This window comes from Oryctolagus cuniculus, chromosome 8 (assembly GCF_051225735.1).
Source record: "Oryctolagus cuniculus isolate XC-2025 breed Fujian yellow rabbit chromosome 8, ASM5122573v1, whole genome shotgun sequence".
Lineage (NCBI taxonomy): Eukaryota > Metazoa > Chordata > Mammalia > Lagomorpha > Leporidae > Oryctolagus > Oryctolagus cuniculus.
The window spans coordinates 121657607-121671300 of NC_142874.1; the positions used below are offsets into that span (position 1 = coordinate 121657607).

General features: G+C 37.6%; 1 protein-coding gene across 2 annotated transcripts in view; it reads right to left on the reverse strand.

Annotated features, from left to right (window-relative positions):
- LOC103350776 (albumin superfamily member 1) overlaps window positions 1–13694 on the reverse strand; it is a 52536-nt gene that overhangs the window by 25522 nt on the left and 13320 nt on the right. For both annotated transcript variants that reach the window (XM_089302641.1, XM_008267758.5), the window contains exons 8-10: window positions 5674–5888; window positions 3989–4121; window positions 1925–2022 (exon numbers count right to left, since the gene is read on the reverse strand). In XM_089302641.1, coding sequence (XP_089158767.1) covers window positions 1925–2022; window positions 3989–4121; window positions 5674–5888 — 446 coding nt within the window. The remainder of the gene's footprint in view (window positions 1–1924; window positions 2023–3988; window positions 4122–5673; window positions 5889–13694) is intronic.

A 13694-nucleotide genomic window follows, 5' to 3' on the forward strand; every position in this document is an offset into this window, starting at 1 on the left:
GGCTGAGGTCTCTGCCTGTCTTCAGTCTCCTGTTGTATGGCTTGTGGGGTGTAAACTAGTTCATCTCTCTACTATTCTTGTAGAGATGTTTTCTGGGTTGGGATAATAATATTTCCCCAACAATGCACCATGAATTGCATTGAGTCTGATCCCAGGACATTCAGGCAAGTGGCCCAGAGGGAAATAACATCTGAGCTGGGATCTAACAATGATTCCAAAAACCCACATTAAAGTAGGAAAGGAGCATTTGGGAAGTAATTGAATGTGACTGAGAGAGATAAGAAAGAAAGTTTTGTAACAAAATCAAATTTTCATTGTTCAAAACATGATGATGTTTCCTCCATAAAGAAAGTTATTGGCGGGGGAGAGAAGGGGCTGACACTGTGGCGTAGCTGGTTGAGCCTCCGCCTGCAGTGCCGGCTTCCCATATGGGTGCTGGTTCAAGTCCTGTCTGCTCCACTTCCAATCCAGCTCTCTGCTATGGCCTGGGAAAGTAGCAGGAGATGGCCCAAGTCCTTGGGCCCGTGCATTCACATGGGAGACCTGGAAGAAGCTCCTGGCTCCTGGCTCCTGGCTTTGGATTGGCCCAGCTCCGGCCATTGTGGCCAATTGGGGAGTGAACCAGCATACAGAAGACTTCTCTCTCTCTCTCTGCCTCTCCTTCTCTCTCTGTGTAACTCTGACTTTCAAATAAATAAATAAATCTTAAAAAAAAAAAAAGAAAGTAAGTATTAGAGGTGGACAAGAGGCAAAGTGAGGGGAAAAAGCAATCTGAACAATTTGAAGGCTGTTCCAGCAACCCAGGTAAGAGCCTGAACTAGAAGGATGGTAGGAAGCCATAGATAGGGAGAGAGACCTTCAAGGGAATGACTAAAGAATCAAGCATTGAAGATTACCAAAAATTGGAATCAAGTACGGAACTAATAATAGAAATGGAGTTGGGGAAAGAGTTTGCTTTCTACAACACCCAAGGGAACAGGCAACTTAGTCAAATGGTCCACATAGTATAATCCATGGTCCATCAGAATCAACATTTATAGGAATTTATTAGAAATGCAAATTCTCAGGCTTCATCCCAGAGTTATAGGATCAGAAACCCTCCAGGTGGGAATGTGTGTTTGAACAATTATTCCAGATAATTGGGATGTAATATCAGGTTTGAGAACCACAAGTTCTCAAATAAACCTTATTCTGGTAATTACCAATGGAATTCGCATATAAAAAAGTGATAAGCCAAAAATTCTCTGTAAATAAGCTATAATACCTTTTCTGGATCTATTATTTTGGACATTTAACTTAAAGTCAGTATTATGGGACTCTATATCAAACTGAAGTTTTCCTCAACGCTCTACTTCCAAATAGATTATTACAGTAAGATCTCAAAGATCACTAAAAATTACCCTTTGTTTTTTGACATCCTAATCCTCAAAATACAATGGTACTTACCAGGCTCTGCACACAAGGAGAGGTGTGTGTTCTCTCTGAAAAATGACTAAGGTATCTATCTCTACTCTTGGTGAAAATACTAAATTTGCGCTATAGATCTGACCTGGTACTGACAGAGAGATCCTGGCTTGGATCTCTGTCACAGCCTTGACTCAAAATCACGAAGTCCCAAACTCAGTGTTCAGATGTGAAGGTGAGGCCCCTGTGAGAAGGCAGCCGGGCAGTGCCCCAGCCATAGACATTGGCATCCCTAAACAAGCATCTGGGCAACTGGCTTGAAAAGCAATGTAGATGCACCCAAAGTTATGTACACATCTATCTAATCAAGACAAAGAGAGCTAGGTGATTTCTGAATTGACTCATTCTCTTAGCCTCTGAAGTTTTTAAGATAGGATATAAATACTTAGCTACTCTCAGAATCAGGATTTACCTAAATCTTTCTAAAGACACAAATCTGAACACCATTTTATAAACATACCTGTCGTGAAAGCTACTCTCTCCTAATTTCTTAAGTAAATCACAGTGATTTTTTACATGGTCTCTGCTTTCACGTACCACTTTTTGGAACATTTCGTTCTGAAAAAAAAAAAAAGAGAGAGAGAGAGAGAGATAATCAGTGTTTATCTACAGTTGCACCAATATATCTTGAGGTAAGATTGCAAAACCATCTTCTCTAATAGTTTAACATAACTATTTTCCTAAATCTAGGTTTATTTAATGAGTTTGAAAAATCACATTTTGCTCAAAGAGAAATTACCACGTACTTGGTGAAGAAGAAGTGGGACAGTAAGATTATATTACACTCCCCATGATATAAATTCATTTATGGGCTTAAATGGAATGTTTCATAAGCACAGGCAAGGCACTCATCTAGGCAGAAAGAACTTTAGTGATAGTTTATAGATCTAACTTTGACTGGCTAGCATGTATGTATATTGGACATTTTTGTCTTTTTTTTCTAATTTGAGAGGCAAAGAGACAGAGAGTAAAATAGATAGAGATAGAGAAATCTCACAGCCACTCGTTCACTCCCCTTCCTGCAACGGCCAGAAGTGAGCCAGGCTGAAGCTTGGGCCTGGGACCTCAAACCAGGTCTCTCATGTGGATGACAGAAATCCAATTACTTGAACCATTATCACTGCCTCCCACTGCCTTCATTAGCAAGGAACTGGAGTCAGGAGCCAGAGACGGACATCAAACCTAAGCATTCCAATATGGGACATGGGGTTATGACCTGGCATCTTAATTTTTAGGCTAAACATCCGTCCCAAGTTATTTTAATGATATATACACTTCACATAAATAGAACAGGCATGATATAAGTGCAGAAATAGAAATGCAGATTAAGAAGTCATGGCTTAATAAAAATACCACTGGCCATGAAAACAGGAACATATTTCACAATGTATAGTGAAGTGAATCAAGTGGAATTTTCAAATATAGGAAAAATATAGGAAAATTCAGAGTTCTTGAACTGTAAAAATAAGATTCCAGTAGGAAGATTCTAGTGAGTTTGCTTTGCTTTTTTCTAGGATCACTGGTTAACATCTTAACTAATCACACCTTGTCTCCCTTATCCTAATAAGCATTGTTTGTTCTCCTGAAAATGGTATCAGATTTGCAAAACAGCCTGGATTTTACATTTAACCCTGTCCTTGCTCTCTATGTAACAAACAAGTCACCTGAACCTTCTCAAATTTGATAATCTGATCTTAAAAAATGTACTTTATAATTCCAGCATTATCTTTCTTACCAGGCTGTGGTGAGGATCAGATAGGCCACAGTTGTAGGTGTGCTTTGTAAACTTTAAACATCCATGCTTTTGGAAGATGTTATCATCAAAATGATTTTCAGGCCTAAATAGTGAGGCTCTGAGAGTGTGCTCAACTACAAGAGACTAAATCATCCTTATTTATCCTTCTCTTTGGAAACAGAAAGATGTTACGTGTACCTGCGTGAGCCCATAAAGGAAAAGAGATGCTTTCACCCTCAATCTCTACTCTCCAACCCCCTCTCCAGGCCTCTAAGGGTACGGAAGTCATCGATTAGAATAACCAAAGCCAGAGCCGCCCTGGCTCAGGGTAACCCATGGATAACTTATCATTTGGAAAGAGGTTTGGTAGGCCATCAGATTTTTCATATCAAAGGCATGACAGGAGCTGCTAGCTGTGAATAGTAAGATGTGTCCCATGAAAGAAGGATCCTTTTTAGACTTCTTAGCGAAACAGTAGGTCTTCCCACACCCTAATAGGCTGTGAGGTTGTTTTCATGCTATCTGCTACTATATGCCAAGCAATCATCTACATTCACTTTAAAGAGGAAATTGCAGAGTTTTCATGAAACACAGAACCTACAAGGCAGTGACTCATTCGGAATATTATGTGCCTTTTGGTTCAGAAGGAAATCATATTTCTTTTCTATTGCTTAAAATCGGCATGAACATGCAACATCATCTTATAAAAGTGTGGTGCCACTAACAACACCAGGACTTTCCCTATATTTGTAGTTATTTATTATAAGAACTGTTAAAAAATGAATTTACCCCATAGCTATAACACTCCAGAGGGTTTTCTAATTTACAACAGTTTCCCAATAAATTTTCATATACTGTATTCACTCTTAAAATCACTGGAACTGCCAACTCTGGATGTCTTCTTGAATATTCGTAAAGAAACCTGTATCATATGAAACATATTAGAAGGTAAAGAGCAAAACTCGGAGACAGTGAGGTTTGTTTTGAAAATCAACAATAACTACAGACTTTTAACTAAAGCATCTAGAAACTTTGGGAAGCTACATCTCAAAATGTACTGCCTACATTTTGAGATAAGAAGATAAAAGCGAGAAAATCACATGATTTATACAAACTAACACAGTAGTGAATGGCAGATCGAAAACTTGAACTTAAAATATCCTGACTAACTGACCACTTCCGGCTTTGAGACTCTGCTTCCTTTTACTAGAAATTAATTTCAGGTGTTTGAGTAGACATACATTTTTTCTAATGAATCTTGAAAGTTTGTTGTCTAAATATTACAATTGTTTTCTAGGATGATACTAACCAGGTATAAAATTAACATCTAAGCTTTCAAATGTGATCAGTCCATTCGTAATCTATGCATTCTTCAATGTCATAAGAAAGAAAAATATGGACTGTAGAATATTTTCAAATCAATCATAGGACTACAGAAGGAACTCTTGAAGATATCTGATCTTACTGCCTCAGTTAACAGTTAGAACACAAAAACCTAGGGCAATCAAAAGACTTGACCCACATTCTACAGTATATTCACATCAAAACCAGGCCTGGAACTCAAGTCTCCCAATTCTAGACTCATGTGTTCATTTAGCACTCAAAAGACTCATTAAGATCTATACCTATTGATTTTTCAGCAGTAAATGTGAGTTTAAGAATTCATAATAAGTGAGTTCAGATAGTGCATTCACTTTTATCAACCAATATCCCATAAATTTGAGAAACATAGCTAAGATCATTCTACAAAGAATTTTGAGGAAAATTCAAGTTCTCATCTTTTGCTGGAATTATTTCAATCACACGACAATATTATCTCAATATTATATATTGAAATCAGTAACTTTTTTGCACAAATTAGTATATGAGGATTCTTCAAAATAGTCATAGAAAAGTGAAATTAAAAGTTTATTTTATTACAAAACATTTTGAAATCCATACACAGATTTTTTCATAACACCTATTTTCCATGAGCTATTTGAAGATCCTTCATACACTTCTGATGGCACACTAGGGCTGCCAACACCCCAATTTGTTAAGCGTTAAGTGCTACACCATAGGATTTATAGTAGATATTAAATTAATCAGAACAGAGGAACTGACCAGGTATATACCAAGCTGAAGCTCTTGCTCATCTCTAAGTCCCCAAGGACAAGGCTTACAAACACCATTGTGTTTAAAAATTCCTACACTAGTTGTCAATGTTTACAAATTAAGAGGTTTCTACTTATCTTCAAATGCAGGGACACAATCACCCAAAACCCCTATTCCATATTCCCATACAGCAACATGACTGACACTGAGCATTGGCTGCCAACATTGGAACGCACAGCCTCTCCTCCTGGCCACACTTCCTACCCAGCCACTCTGTTCCCTCACTGGCTGGCACCTGTCATTATTCAAGTGTGCAACCTCCCCCGAAAAGTTCATGAATACATATTCCACCACTACGACTTTACAGAAAGCGCTATTACTCTTGTAGAAAGTCCTCTTGCTTGTCAGTGAATTCTTTGCATACAAATTGGTCTTCTGTGAACCTGCTGAGTGGCAGGGGCAAAAGGTCAGGTTTGTCATCATTTTCTGAGATGATGATGCATTCCCCTCGGAATGGCACTGGCTGTTCACAGCACCGAGTGATCTTGCTGGATAGGATAGCCTGTTTAGAGCACGTATAGTCCATAAGCTGACTCTATAAAACAAGAAATGCAGCAGTTATTTTTGATGACTTCATTCTGATCTTTATTGTTATTAGCAGAAAATTGGAAGAAAAACTTGTCACTGTGTATTGCTTTATCCTTGGCAAGGTGAAAGACTGAAAAGGTTATTTTTAGTGACTCACTTTAAAAAGGGAAACTTCTCTACTTGACTTTTTTCACATGTCACAGACTCTTCTAACATCTTTTAAAGAACATAAGGGGAGAGCCACCATATTATTGTTGCCATGCTTAGCCAAACAAAATACAAATGATTTGTTTGTCTTTCCATTGTTGTTCTTATTTTGGGATCCTATTTTAGGAGGCATTTTTTTTCTCTGAGCCACATCACAATTGGTTTATTTACTATATACACCATAAATTACTATTTCACTTGTATATTTACTTACAAACACAAATAATTGGGAATGGATGTGTGCATATGTATAAGGCAGTCTCTACATTTAAAGAACTCAATTCTTAGAACTGTACCTGTGATATTCATTCTCTTTATATTAATAAAAATTCAAAAGCATTAAAAAAGGAACTCAAAATCCAGTCATTTGCAACAAAATGGAGGAATCTGGAACACATCATGCTGAGTGAAATAAGCCAGTCCCAAAGGGACAAATACCATATGTTCTCCCTGATCGGTGACGACTGACTGAACACCAAGAGGGAAACCTGTTGGAGTGAGGTGGACACTATGGGAAACGGTGGCTTGATCAGCATAGCCCTGACTGTTAATGAACAACTTAATACATTATCCCTCTTAGTAGTTTTTTTATCTGTTCTACTTAATATGACTGGTTTAGTTCTGTAATTGATGCACAGTTATTCTTAAGTGTTGAAAATTAACTGAAATGTGATCCCTGTTGAACATGGGAGTGGGAATGGGAGAGGGAAGAGATTTATAATTTGGGACATGCTCAGGCTGACTTGCCCCAAGTGGTGGAGTTGGAAGCATACCAGGGGATTCCAATTCAATCCCATCGAGGTGGCATGTACCAATGCCATCTCACTGTTCCAGGTGATCAGTTTCAGTTCACAGTTGGTCATGGTGGAGGGACTGGGAGTCAAAGGGAGCACATAGACAAGTCTAGTACCTGATAACGCTAACCAATGGAGTAAATAAAGGGGAGAGTGATCCAACATGGGAAGTGAGATACTCAGCAGACTCATAGAATGGCAGATGTCCTAAATAGCACTCTGGCCTCAGAATCAGCCCTAAAGGCATTCGGAGCTGGATGAAAAGCTCATGAGAGTATTTCAGGCATGGAAAGCCAAGACACTCTGGCAAAAGATCTCTGTGAGTGAGATCCCAGTGGAAAGAACAGGTCATCAAAGAAGGAGGTACCTTTCTCTGAAGGGAGGAGAGAACCTCCACTTTGACTATGACCTTGTCTAAACAAGATAAGAGTCGGAGAACTCAGAGGGCTTCCATAGCCTTGGAAACTCATGACTGGAGCATATGGAGATTACTGATGCCATAGACAGGAGTGTCAATTGGTAAAGTCAACAACAGGAGTCACTGTGCACTTACTCCTCGTGTAGGATCTCTATCCTTAATGTGCTGTACATTGAGATTTAATGCTATAATGAGTACTCAAACAATATATTTCACTTTGTGTTTCTATGGGGGTGCAAACTGTTGAAATCCTTACTTAATGCATACTAAACTGATCCTCTGTAAAAAAAAAAAAAAAGAAATTATCAATTCCCAACTTGACTCTCACTGGGATTAAACATGACAATAGGTCTGCTCTGATTTCATCATCATTTAAAAAAAAAAAAAAAGGAACTCAAAATCTAGTCACAGAGTCAAATAATTAAACAAGGACAATCAGAATGCATTATAATAGAAGTTGTAAGGAAAATATACACATGGTGCTTTAGAAGAAAAAAAGAGAGATAAGCAATGCAGACTGGATAAGGATCACAGTGGAAGTCTTGAATGACTTGTGCCTGAAAGACAAATGGAAGTTGGCTTGAAAGAGGAAGAATATTCTACAATTATTTGTATTTATATATAAAGAATCTGAGAGGTAATAAATCATGGTATGTTTGGGAAACTGTATTAACATATTTGGATGTTACTGAGAAAATTGAGTTGATAACTGATGTGTTGTGAACCAAATCAGTGATTGGATAGATTTAAAAACTACTGAAATGTATAATGGAAAAGATTGTGGTAAATAATAATAAAGTTAGAAGCAAAGGGGAGTGATAAAAAGAATCTAGGGTGATATAGGAGACTGGGTTAGTACTAGCATAAGCCATGGAAATTGATATTCAGTAAAAAGAACAAACGAGCAAGGTGGCTCAAAATGGAAGCCAAAGTGTTCACTGTTGGAAAACAGAGTGTAGTATATAGATCAAATCATCTGCAAGGCATCCACCTGGAGGCTTCTTCTTTGTAGGCTGGGGTGTACTTGAAGGCTCTGGAAAGAAAAGGGTGAGGGCTAAATCTGAGAAGGATGAGTTGAAGCTACATTATGGGACCAAGGGAAAGCATGTGCCTAGGCTAAGCAACAAACATGGTCTCAGTCACTCAACTTCTTCTCTCTCGAGAAAGTCCTAATGGGGAGGAAAGGCACATCTCTTCCAGGCAGTAGTTGCAGGAATCAACAGGCAATTTGTCACCTCAGCTGGTGAGCTTCCAATATTGTCTTCAGTATTAAAATTGAGCCAGGGGTTCAAGATTGTTATAGGCAGCCTGGGAGATTTTTAAGGCTGAGATGCAGAAATGGAATAAACCACTTTCCACCAGAACTTGGTTAGGTGGCCCCACAACATCTCTGAACTATGGAAGAGGAAAGAGCAGGAATTCTTGCTGAATGACTAGCCATTTCTGAGAGTGTGCAAAATGAAAGAAAGGAAAAGGCCCAAGCAGATCTGTCAAGAACACCAATTTCGGGGGCCAGTGGTATGGCATAGTGGATCAAGCTGGCATCCCATATGAGTGCTGGTTCAAGTCCCAGCTGTTCCACTTCTGATCTAGCCCCCTGATAATGTACCTGGGAAAGCAGTGGAAGATGGCCCAAGTGCCCCTGCCACCCACATGGGAAACCTGGATGGAGTACTTTGCTCTGGACTTCGGTATAGAACAGCCCCAGCTCTTGCAGCCATTGGGGAATTGGACCAGCAGATAGAAAAATTCTCTCTCTCTCTCTCTCTCTCTACTGCCCTCCCTCTCTCTCCTGCTGTGTGTGTGTGTGCACATCTGTGTCTCTCCCTCTCTCTCAGTAACTCTACCTTTCAAATAATCATTTTTAAAAATATCAATTTTAAAGGCTAATAGAAGAAATGAAATTGATGAAATAAACTGTAACTACATAAATGTTCTGTTTTCTACCAGAACCTTTGTGGTCATCACTGGAAAACTAAGAGTGCAGTGGTTGAGATTTGAAGCTCTAAAGTCAGATCCTGGGTTTTAATCTTAACTTTGCTACTTTATAGCTCTGATTTCAGGCAGGTTACTTTGTTTCTTGTACCTCAATTTCCTAATCTACAAGATGGTAATTAAATAATACATCCTAAGAGTGTAGGAATTATGTGAATTAATACTTACTAAAGAAGTAAAAAAAAAAAAAACAGAGCCTGTCACAGGGTAAATGCTGATAAAAGTGCTTATTGAAAAAACTGATCAAAAAAGAAAAAAGTAACAAATACTAAACTTGTACACTGTTAGTGGGGATTTAAATTAGTACTGCCACTGTGGAAAACAATATGGAGATTCTTTAAAAAACTAGAAATAAAACTGCCATATGATCCACAAATACCACTCCAGGGTATATACTCAACATAAATGATGTTTTATATAAGAGGTGCCTGAGCCACCATATTTAACAATAGCCCAAGATACAGAATCAATCAAGGTGTCCATCACCAAATAAGCAAACAAAATGTGGTAAACTTACACAGTGGAATAATAGCCACAAAGAATGAAATGTTGTGATTTAAAGCAAAATGGATGAAACCAGAGGACATTATGTGAATCGAAATAAACCACAGACAGAATGACAAATATTATGTCCTTCTTCATATATGAAAGATAAAAAATTCAATTGGAACATAAAATAATGATTCCTAGAGACTAGGAGGGAGACAAATGATGGAGTGAGATTGGATAGTGAATAACATATCACAGTTGAACAGAATTAATGCCTAGAGTTACACAGCATGAGGGAGTGACTATGGTGCACAATAACTTATTATATATTTTCTAAGCAAGTAGAAGAGGAGAGCTCTACAGCTAAACTAATAAAGGAAATGCCAAAGAGAGGGAAATGTTGATTATCCCAACTTGATAAGTACACAGTGTATACATGTATTTAAATGTCACATTGTACCCCCATAAATATGTACAGTTATTGTTAAGTATAAACAATTTTAATGCTTTTTAAAGTATAATAAATAAAAACATTTGAAAGAGTTGAAATGTGTAGAGTGAGTGTTTTGCATACAAAAGGCATTTTTAAAAGCTAATACTGTAACAATTATTATACAATCTTAGAATATTGGTCTTGAGGCTGGTGCCGTGGCATAGCAGGTTAAGTCACCGCCTGTGATGCCTGCATTCCATATGGGCACTCATTCAAATCCCAGCTGCTATACTGCCAGTCCAACTCTCTGCTAATGGCCTGGGAAAAGCAGGAAAGATGGCCCAAGTACTTGCACCCTTGCAACCATGTGAGAGACCTAGAAGAAGCTCCTGGCTCCTGGCTTCAGCCTGGCCCAGCCCCCACTGTTGCAGCCATGTGGAAAGTGAACCAGAGGATGGAAGATTTTTCTCTCTTTGTCTCTCCCTCTCTCTTTCAAGTAAATAAACAAATCTTTAAAAAAAATCAAGCTGTATTAATTTCTATCACTTAATATTAAAAATTAATATCCATTCTAAATATAACTTTGTGAGAAGATGTACTCTTACAAAGAACATGGTGTACTATGATGAACACCAACAAACATAAAAAGCTTCTAAGATATGCAATTCTATTGTATACAATGAATACTCTATTCCTGAGAGTATTGAAATACTCTAATCAAAAGAGAATTAAATCAACATAAAAATAAGAAATAATTATATTGTGTGAAATAAGTGATCAAGTGAAATAATTTTTGTTAACAGTGATGAAAAATGAATATAAATAAACTAAGCAAACAGAGTTAAAAGCAATTAACAAACCTAGGGAGAGAAATAATAAAATAAAAGCAGAAACCCAATAAGCAAGCACAAGAACATTGTATTGAAGAAGATCAATAATTTAAATAGCCTTTTTGCAGAGCAAATTAAATAAATACATGAGCAAAAAGAGGCATAATTACATGGTTGATGTTAATCAGACAGAACCATATGCACCTAAATGAGAACATGCCAAGGAAACAGATTTTTTTAGAAATGTGGCTATTACAAAACCGGACCAAAAACAAGTACAGTTAATTCTTCTTATTCATGATGGATGTAACACTCAATTAGTGACTAGTGAATCACTGCCCCTGAAGGTGATAATACAAGGTCCCACAAGCCTTTAGTCACTGCGTTTTTTTATCAGCCAATCAAGACACATTTTGTTTTATGTGGGTTTCTATTTAAAAACACATTATTTAATATATGCTATTCACTCACTAATGTGGAATTCATAAACCAACACCCCTATAACTCATGCATGAACAAAGCTTATCTAATACAGATTTTTTTTCTCCATAAGCACATCACAGCCTTCCTGTGCTTAGGAACACTAGGTAGTGCTTCATTGCTATGCTTTGGGGACACTTTAAATAGAAAAATCACCAATTAATAACACAAGAATGCAAACAAAGTCATTAAGTAATCCGTGAACAGGACACTTCTTTGCAGTCTAAATGCTGAAGCGGGAGGGCAGACCACAGTCCTGTTTGCCCTCAGCTGGGACTGCACATGTTCAGCAGCTCAGATTTTTCACTACTCTGAGCATGCACAAGTCTGCAAGTGACCACAAAGGTGCTGTGAGAACTGGTTAGGGGTTACAGATAAATTTGGGAAAACAGATGAATCCATAAGTATAGAATCCTTGACCACAGAGGACCCACTGGGAAAACATTGAAATTGATCCATAGCCAAAAAAAAAAAATAGTAAAGCTAATATACCAGTTTTTATGATCATCCCAGTTTCAATTTCATGGACCAGTCCAAACTTTCACAAAAAAAGATGATCTGCATACTATTTGAGTTATTTCAGGTAATTCAAAGGAAAAAAATCTGATTCATTTTCAAGAAGTTAACATAAATGAAACCAACATTTGAAAAGTATCTGCCAAAAAAGAAAGCTATTGATCAATCTCATGTCTAGTCATAAATACAAAAATCTCAATATATATAAACATATTTCTCCAGTCTAGAGATACAGTAAAATGAGGTTGACTTGAGGACTATAAAAAGATGGCTATACTTTTTTAATTTTTTAATAAAATTCATGGGAGAGTAAGTCAATGGACATAAATCAGTTGATAATCCAAAAATGGCAATAGAACATTTACTAATTTAGAATCACCCTGGGGCTGGTGTGTGGCACAGTGGGTTAGGCTGCTGCTTGCAACACTGACTCCCATATAGTCCTGTTTCAAGTCCAGCTACACCAGCTCCTATATGAGTCCTGTTACAAGTTTGAGCTACTCAGCTTCCAGAAGGCTTCCTGCTAATGTGTCTGGGAAAGTACTGGAAGATGCCCCAATTACTTGGGACCCAGCAACCTATGTGGCGAATCCAAGATAAAGTTCCTGGCTCCTGGCTTCAGAATGACCCTGACCTGTTGTAACCATCTGGGAAGTAAAGCAGTAGGTGGAATATTTCTTTCTCTGTGTCTCTTTGATTCTTCCTCTCTTTATTCCAAATAATATATAAATAAATAATAATACTTCCAAAATATTTTAAATAATCTATCCTAATTAAAAGCAAAAGAGAATTTTCTAAAATAGAATCAAAACCCTCTTAACACATAAACAATATCTATATTAAGCCTGTTTCCATTATGGTCTGTATCAAGGCAGAACTTCCAGGACAACCTTGAGTTATTTAATATTGTTTGTGAACTCTCAACAACACAGCCCATAGCTACAGATTTGGTTGGCATTCCTGCCACAGTCCAGACTAGAATGGGAACAGTTCCAGGGATACTGCTTTGACACAGGTTTTGCTTATGTATTTTATGTTTTGTTTTATTAGGAGATTTATGTTTTGTTTTATTGGGATGAATTCTATCAGACCCCAAAGTTCAATCTGTATCCCCCCCCCCACAAATTCACCTAGCTTTGACAAAGGCAAGTAAGATTCTAGAAGCCAACATTGAGTCCAAGTATGCAGGATAGTATTCCTGTCACACCAGCTGCATCTTCTGCTATAAAATAAAGTAATTCAAGGAAAAATTCCCAGTTGTATGTCTCCAGGACAGAATTGGCAGTGTCAGCTATACCTTCTTAAGCGATAAAGCTGAATGAGGCACTGACCCACACACAACAATCCCAATGCCTGGCAAAGAAAAACTGTGTTCTGACTGCAACTCTGCCCCAGCCAAGGAGAGATTCGAGGATTTAAGATTCTAAAGATTCCACTAACTGTTCTAGCCCATGATTTTCTACTTTAATTGCTATTGTTACCTACATCCTTTAATCTGTCATGTAATAAGACTAAAATGGTTGGGGTCAGGAGTCATTGGCCAAAGGAGACATGAGTCTCTCCATGAAATTATGTTATTGTCTTCTTTGTTTCTGTTTTTTTTTTTAACATGACAATTATTCAACTTCCAAATGTATATAATGAATAGCAA